Below are 17,916 nucleotides of genomic sequence, written 5' to 3' on the forward strand. Positions count from 1 at the left end.
GGGAGGATTAGTTTCCTTTTCTTTTTTTCTTTTTTCATCTTTCACTTTATTTCTTGTCTGGAGTAATGAAAAGTTTCTAAAAGTTGAACAAAAATTAAGTGTGATGGATGCACAGCTGTATGAGGGTACCCAGGGGCAAGTGATTGTACACTTTGGATCTTTGGATAATTGTATGGTATCTGAACAATCTCAATAAAAATGAAAAAAAAAAAATATTTCCATGGAGTTGTGGGCTTTGCCCATTCAGGGTGAGTCTTGGCTAGTTCATTGGAGTACTTAAGAGTGCTTAAGAGCAGACACAGACATTGATGCTTGGAGACACCTGGAGATGCAGACAGAAGGACATTTGGAGATGCCAAGCTAAGAGATGAAGCCCAGACTTTGCCCCAGAGAAGCTAAGAGAGCACTCGCAGATGCTTAGAGAGAAAGCCACTGGAATCGTAAGCTGAAAGCAATGCAACGTGGGAGCAAGGGACCAGCAGACACCAGCCACGTGCCTTCCCAGCTAACAGATGTGTTCCAGACCCCATTGGCCTCTCTTCAGTGAAGCTATCCTCTTGTTGCTGCCTTAGTTTGGACACCTTTATGGCCTTAGGACTGTAAATCTGTAACCAAATGAACCGCCTTTACAGAAGCCAATCCATTTCTGATATTTGGCATAACGGCAGCATTAGCAAACCGGAACATTGTTCCTACAGTGAAACGATGATCCACAGAAGAATGCCGTATCTGGGCATTCTGAAAGACCCAGACCTGAAGTTCAATAAAAAGAAACTTACAGATTTTGTGGGGAAAGCAAAAACAAAACAGAAAATAAAGCAAAACAACTATGTAATATGGAAGAAATAAAAGGATTATTCGTTTTATAAATAATTTAGACTATATTTGGGTCTATCGTGAGGAAATTATACCAGAGTATTATTTAACCGATGTAAATAAACAAATATGCAATAACAAGCAGGGATACTAGCCTGCTCAGGGAGTGCACCAAGGATTATAAAACATAGGGTTAAACCAGAATACCCATGAAAAAGGGAAAGGATAAACACAATATAAATACCTTAGCAAAATGTTCCAAAAGTCGGGGGAGGGCAATATAATAGTGAAATCTAGAAATCAAAATAAACTGACAAATACACCACACAAACTGAAGTGGACAGGACTAATTCTAAATAAATTAAAAAAATGACAGAACATAACTGTTCTAGTTTGCTAATGCTGCTGGAATGCAAAACACCAGAAACGGATTGGCTTTTATAAAAGGGGGTTTATTTGGTTACACAGTTACAGTCTTAAGGCCATAAAGTGTCCAAGGTTTATGCATCAGCAATCAGGTACCTTCACCGGAGGATGGCCAATGGTGTCCGGAAAACCTCTGTTAGCTGGGAAGGCATGTGGCTGGCGTCTGCTCCAAAGTTCTGGTTTCAAAATGGCTTTCTCCCAGGATGTTCCTCTCTAGGCTGCATTTCCTCAAGAATGTCACTCTTAGTTACACTTGGGGTATTTGTCCTCTCTTAGGTTCTCCAGAGCAAGAGTCTGCTTTCAACGGCCGTTTTCAAACTGTCTCTCATCTGCAGCTCCTGTGCTTTCTTCAGAGTATCCCTCTTGGCTGTAGCTCCTCCTCAAAATGTCACTCACAGCTGCACTGAGTTCCTTCTGTTATGTCAGCTCATTTATATGGCTCCACTGATCAATTCAGACCCACCCTGAATGGGCGGAGCAACACCTCCATGGAAATTATCCAATCAGAGTCATCACCCACAGCTGGGTGGGGCACATTCCAAAGAAACACTCAAAGAATTACAATCTAATCAACACTGATAACGTCTGCCCACACAAGATTACATCAAAGATAATGGCATTTGGGGGACACAATACATTCAAACTGGCACAATAACCAAAGAAGTAAAAGACCTATACAAAGAAAACTACATAACTCTATTAAAAGAAATAGAAGGGGACCTTAAAAGATGGAAAAATATTCCATGTTCATGGATAGGAAGGCTAAATGTCATTAAGATGTCAATTCTACCCAAACTCATCTACAGATTCAATGCAATCCCAATCAAAATTCCAACAACCTACTTTGCAGACTTGGAAAAGCTAGGTATCAAATTTATTTGGAAAGGGAAGATGCCTCGAATTGCTAAAGACACTCTAAAAAAGAAAAACGAAGTGGGAGGACTTACACTCCCTGACTTTGAAGCTTATTATAAAGCCACAGTTGTCAAAACAGCATGGTACTGGCACAAAGATAGACATATAGATCAATGGAATCGAACTGAGAATTCGGAGATAGACCCCCAGATCTATGGCTCACTGATCTTTGATAAGGCCCCCAAAGTCACTGAACTGGGTCATAATGGTCTTTTCAACAAATGGGGCTGGGAGAGTTAGATATCCATATCCAAAAGAATGAGAGGACCCCTACCTCACACCCTACACAAAAATTAACTCAAAATGGACCAAAGATCTCAATATAAAAGAAAGTACCATAAAACTCCTAGAAGATAATATAGGAAAACATCTTCAAGACCTTGTATTAGGCGGCCACTTCCTAGATTTTACACCCAAAGCAGAAGCAACAAAAGAAAAAATAGATAAATGGGAACTCCTCAAGCTTAGAAGTTTCTGCACCTCAAAGGAATTTCTCAAAAAGGTAAAGAGGCAGCCAACTCAATGGGAAAAAATTTTGGAAACCATGTATCTGACAAAAGACTGATATCTTGCATAAATAAAGAAATCCTACAACTCAATGACAATAGTACAGACAGCCCAATTATAAAATGGGCAAAAGATATGAAAAGACAGTTCTCTGAAGAGGAAATACAAATGGCCAAGAAACACATGAAAAAATGTTCAGCTTCACTAGCTATTAGAGAGATGCAAATTAACACCGCAATGAGATACCATCTCACACCAATTAGAATGGCTGCCATTAAACAAACAGGAAACTACAAATGCTGGAGGGGATGTGGAGAAATTGGAACTCTTATTCATTGTTGGTGGGACTGTATAATGGTTCAGCCACTCTGGAAGTCATTCTGGCAGTTCCTTAGAAAACTAGATATAGAGATACCCTTTGATCCAGTGATTGCACTTCTCAGTATATACCCAGAAGATCGGAAAGCAGTGACACGAACAGATATCTGCACACCAATGTTCATAGCAGCATTACTCACAATTGCCAAGAGATGGAAACAACCCAAATGTCCTTCAACAGATGAGTGGATAAAGAAAATGTGGTATATACACACGATGGAATACTACGCGGCAGTAAGAAGGAACAATCTCATGAAACATATGACAACATGGATGAACCCTGAAGACATAATGCTGAGCGAAATAAGCCAGGCACAAAAAGAGAGTCCACTAATGTGAACTTTGAAAAATGTAAAACAAATGGTTTATAATGTAGAATGTAGGGGAACTAGCAATAAAGAGCAATTAAGGAAGGGGGAACAATAATCCAAGAAGAACAGATAAGCTATTGTGGGTAAATTTGGTGTTCTGGGAATGCCCAGGAGGGACTGTGGTCTGTTGGTTTCTGATGGGTGTGGTGGGAGCAGGTTCACGGAGGTGTTGCTATATTAGGTTACTTTCTTGGGGTAGAGTAGGAACATGTTGGAAGTAAAGCAGTTATCTTAGGTTACTTGTCCTTTTCTTACTCCCTTGTTATGGTCTCTTTGAAATGTTCTTTCATTGTATGTTTTTTTTTTTTTTTAATTTTCTTTTTTTTTTTTAATTTTTTTATTTTTCATACAGTTGATTTAGAAAAAAAATAAGTTTTTTTTTAAAAAAAAAACAAGGAAAAAATATGCAGAGCCCCCTTGTGGAGCCTGTGGAGAATGCAGGGGTATTGGCCTGCCCTACCTCGATGGTTGCTAACATGCCCACAGACATAGGGGACTGGTGGTTTGATGGGTTGAGCCCTCCACTATGGGATTTGCCCTTGGGAAGACTGTTGCTGCTAAGGAGAGGCTGGGCTTCCCTATAACTGTGCCTAAGAGCCTCCTCCCAAATGCCTCTTTGTTGCTCAGATGTGGCCCTCTCTCTCTAGCTAAGCCAACTTGAAAGGTGAAATCACTGCCCTCCCCACTACGTGGGATCAGACACCCAGGGGAGTGAATCTCATCTCCCTGGCAACGTGGAATATGAGTCCTGGGGAGGAATGTAGACCCGGCATCGTGGGACGGAGAACATCTTCTTGACCAAAAGGGGGATGTGAAAGAAAATGAAATAAGCTTCAGTGGCAGAGAAATACCAAAAGGAGCCGAGAGGTCACTCTGGTGGGCACTCTTACGCACAATATAGACAACCCTTTTTAAGTTCCAATGAATTGGGGTAGCTGGTGGTAGATACCTGAAACTATCAAACTACAACCCAGAGCCCATGAATCTTGAAGACAATTGTATAAAAATGTAGCTTCTGAGGGGGGACAATGGGATTGGGAAAGCCATAAGGATCACACTCCCCTTTGTCTAGTTTATGGATGGATGAGTAGAAAAATAGGGGAAGGAAACAAACAAACAAACAGACAAAGGCACCCAGTGTTCTTTTTTACTTTAATTGCTCTTTTTTCACTTTAATTATTATTCTTGTTATTTTTGTCTGTGTGGTAAAGAAGATGTCAGGGATTGATTTTAGTGATGAATGTACAACTATGTAATGGTACTGTGAACAATCGAATGTACAATTTGTTTTGTATGACTGTGTGGTATGTGAATACATCTCAATAAAATAAATATTAAAAAAAAAAAAAAAATGACAGAACATCCCTGAACTGCAAGTAGGTCTGTTCCCTGCAAGGAGAGAGATGCTCACCAGAGCAGAGCAGGCAACTCAGCTATGGCCAAGAAAAACCAAGCCTTCCCCAGGGCAGGTTTCCCCTAGTTTCCAGCAGTATCCATGCACTGGGACAAATAACCATATCACCAGCCCTCAACTTCATTTTCAGTAAATTTCCCAGCCAATTTTATAGCTCTGTGAATGAGAATGAACCTATTTTCAGAAAGTTGTCTTTTAAAAAATTTTGTTGTAAAATTTTTCTCATGTGTATCTACATTGATTTAACTATTTAAAAATGGAAGAGTATCATATTAATTTCACCCAAAAATTTATGCATAGCTTTCCCATAATCATCAGGAAAAGCATCTCTAACAACATTTATCCAGCAATATTTACTAAAAATGCTCCAGTGTCAGAAGAGACAAATGGACAACACAAGTGTAATCATTTTCTTACCATTTCGAGACACATCAAGTTCCACCAACTGCATGAAGTTTGCTATTTCTGGAGGGAGCCGCTGAATTTCATTATCACTAAGCCCAAGCTTTCGTAATTTGACTAGCTGGAAAAATTGCTGAAAGACAAAATAGGTTCACACAGATCTCACATTATTTGCAAACATAAACTTTTGATCAATATGAAATGTAAAACAATATGCCTTTTAAAAATCAATGAGGACTGTACCAGTTCAATTTCCTGGTTCTGATATAGGGCTCGTCACTGCAATGTAAGATGTTACCATCAAGAGATACTGGGTACAAAGGATCTCTCTGTATTATTTTTGCAACTTCCTGGAATCTACATTTATTTCAAAATAAAAGGCTTTAATAAATTAATGAGCCAATTCAATGAGTATCGTGACTACTAGTTTAAACTATCCAGTAGGGGGTCACATTTTCTACTTATGGAGATTGATGTTACCTCTGCAATGTTAAATAAATATACGTGACAATCAGAATAAAATCTTTCAAAAGACATTTTTAAAAGGAATTTTTATGCACCAGAAAATACAATATCCCAAAAATGTGTGGAAAAGAAAAGAATTATTTTTGACCTAAGAAGAGTATACACTGGATACTTTCATTCACCATGACAGATTGAGCACATGACATTTTCCCCCACATCTGTACTAAAAAAAAAAAAAAAAAGTAAAGGAATTTAAAGAGCGATGGTTATACATATAACAATATAAAATCCACCTATGGAGACAGTTAAAAATGAGAGGGGACAAAAAGCAAACTAAATGTGTACCAAGTCCTAGAAGCTACAAAACAGATGGACGTGGGTAACTGACAAAAGAAACAAAACATAGCTGAAACTGAAGTCTGTAAGGGTGAGTAGCCAATAAAAAATGAGGTCCAGGTATCTCTGAAGAGAGGAGACCTAGTTAAAAATTTATATAAAGAATAGTTACTTATATCCCCATATCCTTTTCTCTATCATGCATCGCCAAGCAAAAGTCTAGAAATTTTCTCTATAGAAAGGATGACCCAGAGAAGCTCTGGACTCCAAGAACAGCTAAGCACACCTGTGGATTGGGGTGACGCACCCTACTAAAAATGGGGAGACTAAGTCAAAGTCTGAATACTGAGACCCCACCACCCTGCTCCCTGCAGCCAGGCTCCCCAAGCACCAACAGATACCAGTAACCCTGTACAGAAGCCCCAGGTTACAGGTCTCACCCATGCACACAGAGCCTCCAATCATCTTTTTTTTTTCCCCCACAAGTGCCTCCATCTTGAATTTAAACAGAGCTAAAGTTCTCCAGAAACTTGAGGAAAACCCCTAACATACAAGACAGAGAAAGAGTACTCATGGACACATGTGCAGGCACACATCAAAAGAAACAAATACAATGCAGGGAGTAAGAAAAAAACTTCATCAACCAGAAAAAAATATAATTATTACCCTTAAAGAAATAAGATGAAGGAAGCAACATGATGCCATAGAAAGCAAGATTCAAATAAGAAATAAGCACCTAGAAATTTAAAAATATTGTAGCACCAACAAAAGAGACTCTAACAAAAGAGATTTTTTAAAAAGTTAACAATCTCTCAGAAGGTAGAATGAAAAGGCAAGGAGATGGAAAAATGGGGGAAAAAAGATAGAATGATTACAGGACCAGTCCACATGGTACAACATTCAACTAATAGGGATTCCAAAGAGAGAAAACACAGGGAACTGCAGAATATACATTCCCAGTTTGAAAGGGCCAAGTGACCAACAAAACGAATTAAAAACGATGCACGCCAAGACTTATTATAAAATTTCCGAACTGCAAAAGTAAAAAGACTCTAAAGGCTTCCAGAGGGGCTGAGGGAGATGAAAGGTCATCTGGGAATCAAAGTGGCACTGGAAACAACAGCCTTGAAAGTAAGAAGGCGATAGAGCAATTCCTTCAAAATTCTAAGAAAACGTTATTCCCAAACTAAAATTACATACCCAGCCAAACTATCAATCAAGTATGATGACAAAATAAAGATTTTTCAGACGTGCGATGTCTCAAAAAAATTTCCTTCCTTGAACCTTTCTTAAGAATCCTTCAAAATCAGGAAGTAAATTAAAAAGGGGGAGGATCTGGGGTCCAGGCAACAGAATTAGCAACAAAATCAAGAGACACAAAGGAAATTCCCAAAATAAATAGTGAAGGGAATTCCAAGATGTCAGCCAGCAGCAGGTCATGAGACAGCCAGTCCACACTGGAGAAAGAACATGAAGGGTCCCAGAGAGAAGTTTTGGTGTGGAGGGGAGAGGGGGTAAAACTCATCTGAGAGATTATCTGGCATGTCTGAAAGAATCAAGAGATTTACAAGTCGGTCAGAATGTTTAGCAATTAATTAGTAATGGGAATAGGGAAAACAAAGCAAGCAAAAAAAGAAGAGAATTATTAATGCCATGAAAAACATGAAATACAAGAAGATATAATCATAAGACTTGGTTATGAACAATAATTACAGTCATGATACTGTAACACCTACATATTGATAAATCAAAATTTACGTTATGTCACTATTGGGACAATGAGAAAGAAACTGTGTGTGTATGAGCTAAACATCATCTTCCATAGGAGGAAATCAAGAGATCACTGTAAAGTGAAGAAAAAAAAAAAAAATCTAGCTGTAAAAATAGATCATCTAGTAATACAGAGGCAAAGGCAAATAAAACAACAAAGAGCCGGAGTTTCTCAAGGATCAGAAACTGGAGTGAGGAAGAGGAGGGCAAGAGGCTGCTGTTCTTCACTGTCACACTATGCAGTTTATTAGGTTTTATTTGCACATATTACTTTAATAAAAATAGAAATTAAATAAAAGAAAAAGTATCTACTAAGATTGCAGGATGTTTCAAATGATAATTTTGTAGGACTAACTTTTTAACAGCCTATATCTTTTTTTAATTGGTAAAGGGGAATACAATCACACAAGAAGAAATACATTGGTGAAAACAGTAAACAAAAATGGAAACTGAACAACCATGTCATAGTCAAGTAAATGCAAATCAAAACAATAATGAGGTATCATGTTAGGCCTCTTAAATTAGGGGGAATTTAATGGTACTTCAGGCAAAACTGCAGTAAAACGGGCACAATCACACATTGTTGGTGACAGGGCAAGTGGCACTGTCTTTTGGAAAGCAACTGGACAAAACATAAACTACAAAAAGTTTTCACGTCCACTGACATACTAATAATACTTCCCAGCACCTGTCCTAGTAATATAATTGAAGATAAGAAAAATAAATTACAACGCACAAATTTCAGCAACTGCAACATTATTAGTAAAAATGAAAAACTGGAAAACATACATGTTAAATAAGGGAAATGATTAACGTGATTAAATAGTTCCTTATGAGACAAGTAATAGAAATGATTATTATAAAGACCACAGAACTTGAAAAAAGTTTTACTAAACTGAAAAAGAAAACAAAATTACAGGTACATTATGTAAGAAAACATGTGCTAATGTGAATAGACAGGGAGGGAACATAGGAAAAACATGGCTGCATTAGGTGAAAGGAATAAGGCATGAACAATTTTTTTAATTGCTTTTTTTAAAAACAAAAGGGAAAGGTATTTTAAAGTAAAATGTACTATAAATCCGAGCAAATGAGTGCTACCAATTAGCTATATATGATAATGAACAAAGTGCTCAACAAAAGGACTAATCCTTCGGATTTCTTTAATCATGCAGTTGAAGATTAAATTCTTAAGGAAAAGTACTGAAATTTCTTTATGCTGGTTGTACTAAAGCATTAGCTGACACAAAAGCCATTCAAAAGAGTCACATATTTGAATAATTGAGCTTATGCCAATTGTTCAAAGAGTCTGACAGTTTGATAATACATCAATGTGTTTACTCAAGCATGAAAAGCTCACTTTGTTTTCCAGGAAAGGCATAACAGCAAAAGCACAAAAACCATCACCAATTCCATACTTTCAGAGATCATTCTGAAATAATACAAGAAATCAAGTCAATAAAGTACTTAGATCTACAGTGAATCATAAGTTAGTTTTTACGTCTGTGGAAATGATAAACGATAGCCTACAAATTCCCACATCCAACAGAAATGATAAAAGCTAGCAAATTTAAGGTTTTGTTCTGCATGTTAAAAGCATCCTCAAATACAGCCTGTCACATACACTAGTTTATTCAACTTGGGAGACACATACCAGATGTAAAAACAACTCTATATGACATGATTCTAAGAAAATATTAATTCCTCAGTCCTTCCCTCATGATCCTGATTTGATCTTAATATGGCATTCAAGTATTTTTAATTAACTATTTTTTATAAAATGGACACATTGCCACTAACACTTTATTAAATCCTCAAATTTTCAACTTTTTCAGGTAGTTAGGATAAAGCCTCAACAAGCCATATGCACTTCTTCCTTCCCTTGACATTAGCCAGGGCACAGGAAGAACAATTCGTGTAACTTTCTTGGCAGCGTGCCCCAGCACAGAGCAACCATGTGAAGGAACACACAGACACCATTCTTCAACTATATCATGTTTGATTATAGCACACTGGCACACTGAGAGCACATTTTGTACAATTATATGCAAAGAAACCCAAATTGCTTTGGCCTGTTATGTTACATCACAGTCTTCTTATAGGCACCCTTTTCTTTTTAGTAGATACAGTCTTTAATTTGGCTGAACAAAATGTTTTTCTCATTCTCCATTTCTGACAAGATTCTTTTTCCTTCTTTTTTAGTAGAGTGTAGTACCTCCCTTCTTCTTAGGAACGGACATAGGAAATCTCAGTCCTATAAGAGTTATGCCCTTTTTATTATGATATGGCCAAGGATTTACCAACTGTCCCCTAGTTATCCAAATTCCTCCACCATGATGTAGAGAGAACATTAAAATACACATTGCAGACACACACATACACACATACATTGTCACAGAGCCACCTGAAGGACAATATTGTAAAGAAGATTATGAACTCCTGAAAAATTATTTGACTATGAAACATAATAAACAGCACATTTACTCACAGATTTCCCTTCTGGAGGCATTCTTACCCTTCAACTAAATACTGACCCTTTTCCATCCTACATAACTCACATCTCATCCCTTCCTCTGTCATCGCTGACCTGGACTGCTTTTTTGGTCAATAGCCTGTAAAGACAGGGTACACCAATGGTTCTAATCTCAAGGTAAGATAGACACTTAATAAGGTATATGTCTTTTTGTATCATCTGGTATTGTTCTTTCCCATGAGACTTGCAAAAAGTGACTGTGACCTCGTAACCTAGAAATTCTACTCCTAGGTATACACCTTTAAGAAAACAAACAAGTAAAAACCTCATGCATAACTTTATGAGGGAATACATATACGAGAATGTGCCTAACAGATTGTTTGTAATTGTCCCAAACTGTAAATAACCAACCAATCAATAATAAACCTAATAAATAAATAGCAGTGTATTCTTAACAATGAAATTATATACAGCAATGAAAATGAAAGCATAATATGAAGCTTAAAAATTATGTTGAGAAAATGAAGCCAGACCCAATAGAATAAATACTATTCCATTATAACATTGAAAAAATAGCCAAATTAAACTATTTGATTTAGAGATTCACACAGAGATGGTTAAAACTATAAAGAAGAGCAAAGAAGTGATTACTCAAAAATCAGTTAGTGGTTACCACTAGGTGTGAGGGAGAGGATTACACCAAGAAGAGCACGCAATGGGCAACAATACCATTTACAATGATATAGCAGTTAAACTTTAAGGGATTCTCTATACTTGGCAGTGAGCTAAGGATTTTACATGGATTACATGCTTTAATCATCTCAACTTTTCCACAGTGCTGATACCTATATGTATCAGCTTTTGTTGCATAACCACTCCAAATGTAGTGACTCAAAACAATGTGTTTTTGTTTATGTCTTTATTTTCTCACAATTGTATGGATTAGCTGGGCAGCCCCTCTGCTGCTTTCACCTGGGCTCACCAGTGACACTGAAACAGGCTGGAAAATCCATGCCTCACTCGTGTCTGGCAGGTGATGCCAGCTGTCAGCTGGGGCGCCTCTGTTTTCCACAAGGCCTCTTGTCCTCCATTAGACCAGAGTGGCTTCCTTACATGGAGTTCTCAGCAGAGCATTCAAAAAATGCAAATGCGGAGGATACAAGGACTCTTGGAGACTAGGCCTCGAAATTTGCATGATGTCATTTCTGCCACGTTCTGTTGGTCAAAGCAAGTCACAAAGCCAGCCCAGATTAAAGGAACTGGAGAAACAGCCTACACTTGTGACTGGAAGGAGCAGCAAAAATCACACTGAAAAGAGGAATGGGATGGAAGAAATTTGAGAGATTAAATAATCTACCAAAAAATGAGGTAGGAGCCTCAGGTAGGCCACAGAAGAATGCATATTCAAAAATGGATTGATTATGCTAGAAAATTCTATGTTGGTTACAGAGTAATGATTTTTCTAAAGAAAATTAAAATAGAAAACATAATAATATATTGAATAAACTTTGGCTAAGGTAGGGTTTTTGCCTCATGAGAAGATTATAGACAAAAGGAAAAGCCAAAGAAATATTTACAGAATAGTAAAAGGATCAGTTTGGTTGAAGCAGAAAATTCAAAAACTCTGAATCTGAATTCGAAAGAATTTTAACAAACACTCAAAAGTAAGAATTATTAATTAAATAAGTGTTAAATAAAACATGTTTTTTCCCCAAAAGTGTGACCAGTGTGTTTTGGTAAAGAGGTGTGGAAGGAGAATGTTCTTGGGTGAATCACTTGACTTCTCTGCTTCCTTATGTAAAAAATTAGTGTTAAATGATTTAAGGACTCTTTTTAGTTCTAAAAATTATAGAAAAAAAGCAAATCCTATTAGACTCACTATTATAAGCAGAAGGTTAAAAATGCATAAAATTATGGAAAGTAGATTAGCAGTTGTCTAGGAAATGGGACATGATTGCTCATGGGTATGGGGTTTCATTTGGGGTTATGAAAGTGTTCTAAAATTGATGGTGGTGATGGTCGCACAATTCTGAATATACTAAAAAACACTGAATTTTGCACTTCAAATGGGTGAATTGTGTCTTAGGTGAATTATATCTCAATAAAACTTAAAAATGCATGGTACTGACAGACGGTGGTCAATGAAAAAAGTACTCCTTTTATGAACAGAAGACTGAAAAAACAGAAGACATAAAAAGTATACATGTATACTTTTCTTTAATCACATCCCTATACCCATCAGCGAGGCCAAGTTGTTTTAATCTCCAGTTAAAAGATAAGGAAATTGAGGTTCAGCAGCATTACATGGCTTTGCTGACACTGTACATCAGTAATATTCTTTAAGAAAAACTCTAAAATTGGAACATATTGGAGGGTCACAGAGCACATATCTGAAAAACCAAAACCCACTTGTAAAACTATGTCTAATTGGCATAAATATGAAACAAAGTCATCTGGGAGGGAAAAGCAAAATATTTATGCTAGGAGAAGGATAACTACTAAATTATGCCCTTGCTATATTCCATCTTCATTAATGAGTTGAAAGGGGAAGAAAAGAGCATGCTAATGAAACCTGCAAGTGAAAGCACATAACTGACATTGCTGCCAAGCAATCCAGGCAAATAGAAACATGAAAAGAAAAGAATCCAGACAGATAAGAAAATGAATCAACTTCTAGAGGATCCTGGGCATGGAGAAGTAACAAACATCCTGATAAAGGCTTGGGCAAGAAGAAAACAGAAATAGTCAGGGAAAGCAGTAGACAGAATTTGATACAAGTTAGTAATAAGAAACAGCAAAAGCACATATAAATAAAAAAGGCTTGGTTTAGTTTTGGCGTGAAATCAGGAGGTATCCCAAGTAGTCTTGTGGAAACTCAAAAAAGACCACATTGTCTATTCAACTGACAATTCACATTTTTTTATAATGCTGAACAATTTCCAGGTAGATGTAGAATGCAATCAAAATGAGTCACAAATACTAAAGAATTTGAAATGCTGATTCACAACGTAGAAAGCTTATATCCATATACCACTGCTCCAGATAGCATAAAATATAAATGAAATGACATAAATGGCTTAATCCCTCAATAAAACGAACCATTTCCTCTACAATCTGAAACAAGGAGAAATACATTTAGATTGTATTTCCTTGCCTATTGGACAGAGTAAATTCCATCCTGCTCCAAAATATAATTTTTTAATCTCAGCATGTTTCACTGGCACATTCTTACCCAATGAAGAAAAGGGTGCTAACTCCTTTCCTTACATGCCCCTAAAAAGTCACAGGGAAACCAAATTTCAAAGAAGCAAATTAGTTTCCCACTGAGTTTTAGCATGTATACTTGAGCATTTATAATAAAGATGCTTTCTTTACATCTGCTGTGCACAAAATAACTCTTTCCAATTTTTCTGTCTTCTGCCTTCCACTAATAATTTTATCCCCTCTCATTGCTAATATCTTTTAACTTTTTCAAGGTGCCTTCGCACATTATCAAGCTGTCAAGGTTAATGATCCTCAACCAACATGTAACTGCCCAAGGGTATCCCATAATTAGAATAACTCAGGGGTGAATCACTTTGAAACGATGAAATGAGGAATACTTTATTTATTGTGCTATGATTAGAAGAGTGGATAAGGCTGGCAGTGGTTATTGCAACGTTTTGGAGAAGAGAAACTTTTATTAAAACAAGATTGACCAGGACAGCATTACTTTACTGAGAACCTGAATGAGGGAATGAGCTGTGGACATGGGAGGACAAAGCTGATGGCACAGATGGAGAATTCAGGAAATTTGGATTGAGCAGGGTTGGCAAGGTAAAGGAAGCATCAAATATAATGCGGAAAAAATGTGTATATATATGTATATATATATATCAACCTGAATTACTAACAATAGAGGAATGATTAAACAAGGGATGGCAAATTCAAACAATGAGCTATTATGTAGCCATTAAAAATCACGTTTCAGGAGAATATTTAAAAACATGATAAATACCTGTGCTCCAGGGTTAAAAGGGGAGAAAAAGGTAAAATTGTATATACAGTATAATCCCTGTTTTGCTAAGTATATATATAATAGGAATTTTAAGGGAAAACTGCTTCAAAAAAAATAATCTGCTGAGAAAAAAAAAACTTAAGACAAATGAGGATCATTCAGCTTTTGGTATTGAAAACCAAAGGGCACAGAAAACCAGACTCTATTTATCTGTAGGAAGAATTGTTTCCCCTTCAAATTTTAACCAATTATATCATCAAGCAAAACGTGAAAGAATGGAGGTATAACCAGTTTACATACCAAGAAAAAAGTTCTTCCAACAAGATGCCAGATAGTCAATGAAGTTTATTAAAGTGATCTTATAATTTGACAGAGGTTGAACTTTTCACACATTGTACTCAGGAAAATATGACATGACTCAAATGGAATAAAATTTTGTTTAGTGGGCATTTCACCAAGGATTCAATACAATTTATGAAACCTAAGAGCAGTAACAAGCACGATATAATGTGTCTACTACATGAAGGGTTTTGAAGCGGAGGAAAAGATGTTTCAACAAGATGCAGTCTGTAGTCTCAAGGGAAATGGAGGAAATGAAATGAGATAGGTAGCTGGTAATTAAAATACAAGATAGAAAGTGATAATCATAAATGAAGCACAAACTGCCATGAAAGGATAATAAATGTTACCACAAACTATGTCCGTTAAGTTCTTTCGGGGGTGGGGATCAATTATGTGGTTTATAGTCATTCACACCACACCAATGGGATGTAAAAGATTCCTCTGAGACATCAGAATAAGAATTAATTATTCAGAGACGCTGCACTGGAAGAGTCTTTCTGAATTTTCTCAGCAAATACTCCAACAATTTGATCAGCACTCTTAAGTATCTTCTGAAGAACAAGCACAGCAAAGAAAAAAAAAATCATATAGCCAAGACAGATGAGCTGCTGCCTAGGACGAATAGGTTTGTCATCTACTAAGGTTTGTCATCTCCTGCGGTAATAAGTTGATACTGCCCCTAGTCAGGGCTTTGATCTTTTTGGACAGAAAACAAGAAATGGAGGAACTTGGTCATTAACAGAGTGGTTAAAAAATTAGTCTGAGCAGATTACTATCACTTAAAATGTTCAAGAATAGCCCATAATCTTCTAAGGCAACATTTAATGGCACTACTTTAGTGCATGCTAATTATAGGTAAAAGGACTTTGTCTCTTATACTCCTTAATGCTGAAGATCACCAAGTGTTTTTAACCATTATCAAGAGATCGCTGAGTCAAGGGGGTTGACTAACTGGTAAATACAATATATTGCAGCCAATAAACTGCTGAACAGGTAAAGCTGTGCAGCGGTAGCCATAATGTTACTGTATTTATGTTGGCAGGATCATGTCAAAGAATTGCCATACTACTTTTCCAATAAGTAGGAAGGACATTATCAAACTTTATTATACTGGCAAACACCAAAAGAGCAAATAAGCCAAGAATCAGATGCATGCATACTGAAGTCTCAGAGGACCCCAAACAATTTGAATATGCAACGTGGCTTTGTATTTGTTAAGAAGTCACGTGATCTGGATTAATTGTGCAATGCTGTTTGTTCAGACTGTCAGGTCCTAACCAGACTTCAGGCATTTAGAAATACAATGATCTAATTATAATAACTTAAGAGGTTCAACAGTGGAGAAGGGCTTAACTGGCCCGCCAAAATTTTTTTTAACATTCACATAAGCTACAGTAGATATTGTGGCAACTCTGTACTAATAACAATTTAAGATTAAAATTGTGTAATTTTAGTGTAAGAGTTTCTCTCCACCTAGATAGGATTTTGTTCCAAAGTGTTTATAGCTCTAATAAAAGGCAGCCTCATATCCTCAAAATAAACCGTCTCTCAAATTTAAATTTCTCACACATACCAAATTCACAGTTTCCTACTGGCTGACCAAAATAGTTAAGTAAAAAGCAAGATGGAAAAAAACTGAGAGTATATTCCCTAGCAACTCACCAACAGTTATGCAAAAACAAATCTCATGTTCATCACATTTTAGCTGCACAAACTAAATAAATATTAAATTCTAATAGTAATCCAGATGAACAGCCACAAACACAAGGCCTAACTTTGAAAACTGCCTGAACTGCACTAACGTTTAAGGAACAAGAGAAGCCCATTAGTATCCAACAGACTCCATTCCGCTCCCATGTTCTGAAGTTGCATCTGATTGAATGGTAACGTGTAACAAGTCTGCTTTCTTTATGAGAAAGAAAAAGGCAAAGCTCTGTCAAAGCCACTTTTTAAAGCTGCTCTTTCTGACATTCTTTAAATTTTAACTGTTTACCAGCACACTAGATAAGAGGCCAAACGAACATTCCTAGCATTCATTCAATGTAAGAATGTACAGAAATGCTGGACAGTGGCCTGTGGGCCACATAATGAGTCACCCTTCTTCTACCACAGCATCTGACTAAGGACATGGCTCTTTAACTACCACTAAGCTCTTTAAATAAGTTCGGGAGACATGATTATATTTGCTGACCATTGGTTCCTTGATAGAGAAGCTATATATGGTAAGTACCTTATCCAGTACATCACCTCAAGAGTTCTCACAATCAGAAATCTCTTTGTGACATGATCAAAAAGAACATTCAAGAAGAAAGGAATGTAGGAATCCTATAGGATGCTTCCAAATATGAATTCCAAAATAAAATGTGGGAGACAACACCACTGCAATGTCCTTGCCACCATATCACAGCTGCCTCAGTGGCCATTCTAACTACAGTTCCCATACCCACAGGCCCGTGTACGCCATATTCTAGCCCTGGTGGACTATCTGCTGTTCATTATGCCTTTACTTTTCCTGACATCCTTTTTCTGGCTATCAACGTCTTACTCACACTCAAATGCCATGAGCTCTCTGAAGCCTTTACCCAATCACCTGGACAAACTCAAAGCTGCTTCCCCAAAACATTCTGTCTCTGCTCTTTCACTAGACTAATAAGACCCCGTGTAAATAAACCACATCATACACACCAGCATATCCCTCAGAACATCTCAGAACACCTGTTCTGCTGTAGGATCGATATTCAACACCCAGGTGTTCAATGAAGTTATACAACACTATATTTTGACAATGTTCTATTAAAACATTGATTAGAAAATGCATTCTTAGTTTCAAGACAGGATATTTAGAGTGCATCTATGCTTTGTAAGAGACCCCATCACCACCCCAATGGGCCCTAGTCAGGAAAATGAGCGTAAAGAGCCTTTGGTTTTTGTGTCAGAGCAGAAAGAAGAACCCTGGCAGATTTTAAGAATTACTGGGACAATCATTAAGCATACTGATCCCAATGCCCCACCTCAGACCTATTACCATATGATCTCCGGTAGAAGGGCTTGGGAATCTGATTGCTTAACAACAGCTCCCGATAATTCTTATGATCAAGCAAGTTTTGCCAATGCTGGGTTCCATCAGTGGCTCTCAATCCTGATTGCATATCAGAGTCATCTGTGGGAAGCCAGGTATTACCTTGTCTCAAGTGGGCCCAGGGTTGGGCACCTGGGTTAAAGTATGTGTTCTCAACAAGGGTAATATCACCCCCAACTGGGTGGAGGAAGGGCTGGTTGGTTTGTGGTCCTCCACAGTACATAA

The 17,916-nt window shown here is 37.2% G+C and overlaps 1 protein-coding gene across 2 annotated transcripts in view; it reads right to left on the minus strand.

The window, feature by feature from the left end:
* Positions 1-17,916, minus strand: part of LRRC1 (leucine rich repeat containing 1) — a 138,055-nt gene that overhangs the window by 91,670 nt on the left and 28,469 nt on the right. For both annotated transcript variants that reach the window (XM_037843813.1, XM_037843812.1), the window contains exon 2: positions 5,245-5,362. In XM_037843813.1, coding sequence (XP_037699741.1) covers positions 5,245-5,362 — 118 coding nt within the window. The remainder of the gene's footprint in view (positions 1-5,244; positions 5,363-17,916) is intronic.

The sequence above is a fragment of the Choloepus didactylus genome, chromosome 7 (assembly GCF_015220235.1).
Source record: "Choloepus didactylus isolate mChoDid1 chromosome 7, mChoDid1.pri, whole genome shotgun sequence".
NCBI classification, from domain to species: Eukaryota; Metazoa; Chordata; class Mammalia; order Pilosa; family Megalonychidae; genus Choloepus; species Choloepus didactylus.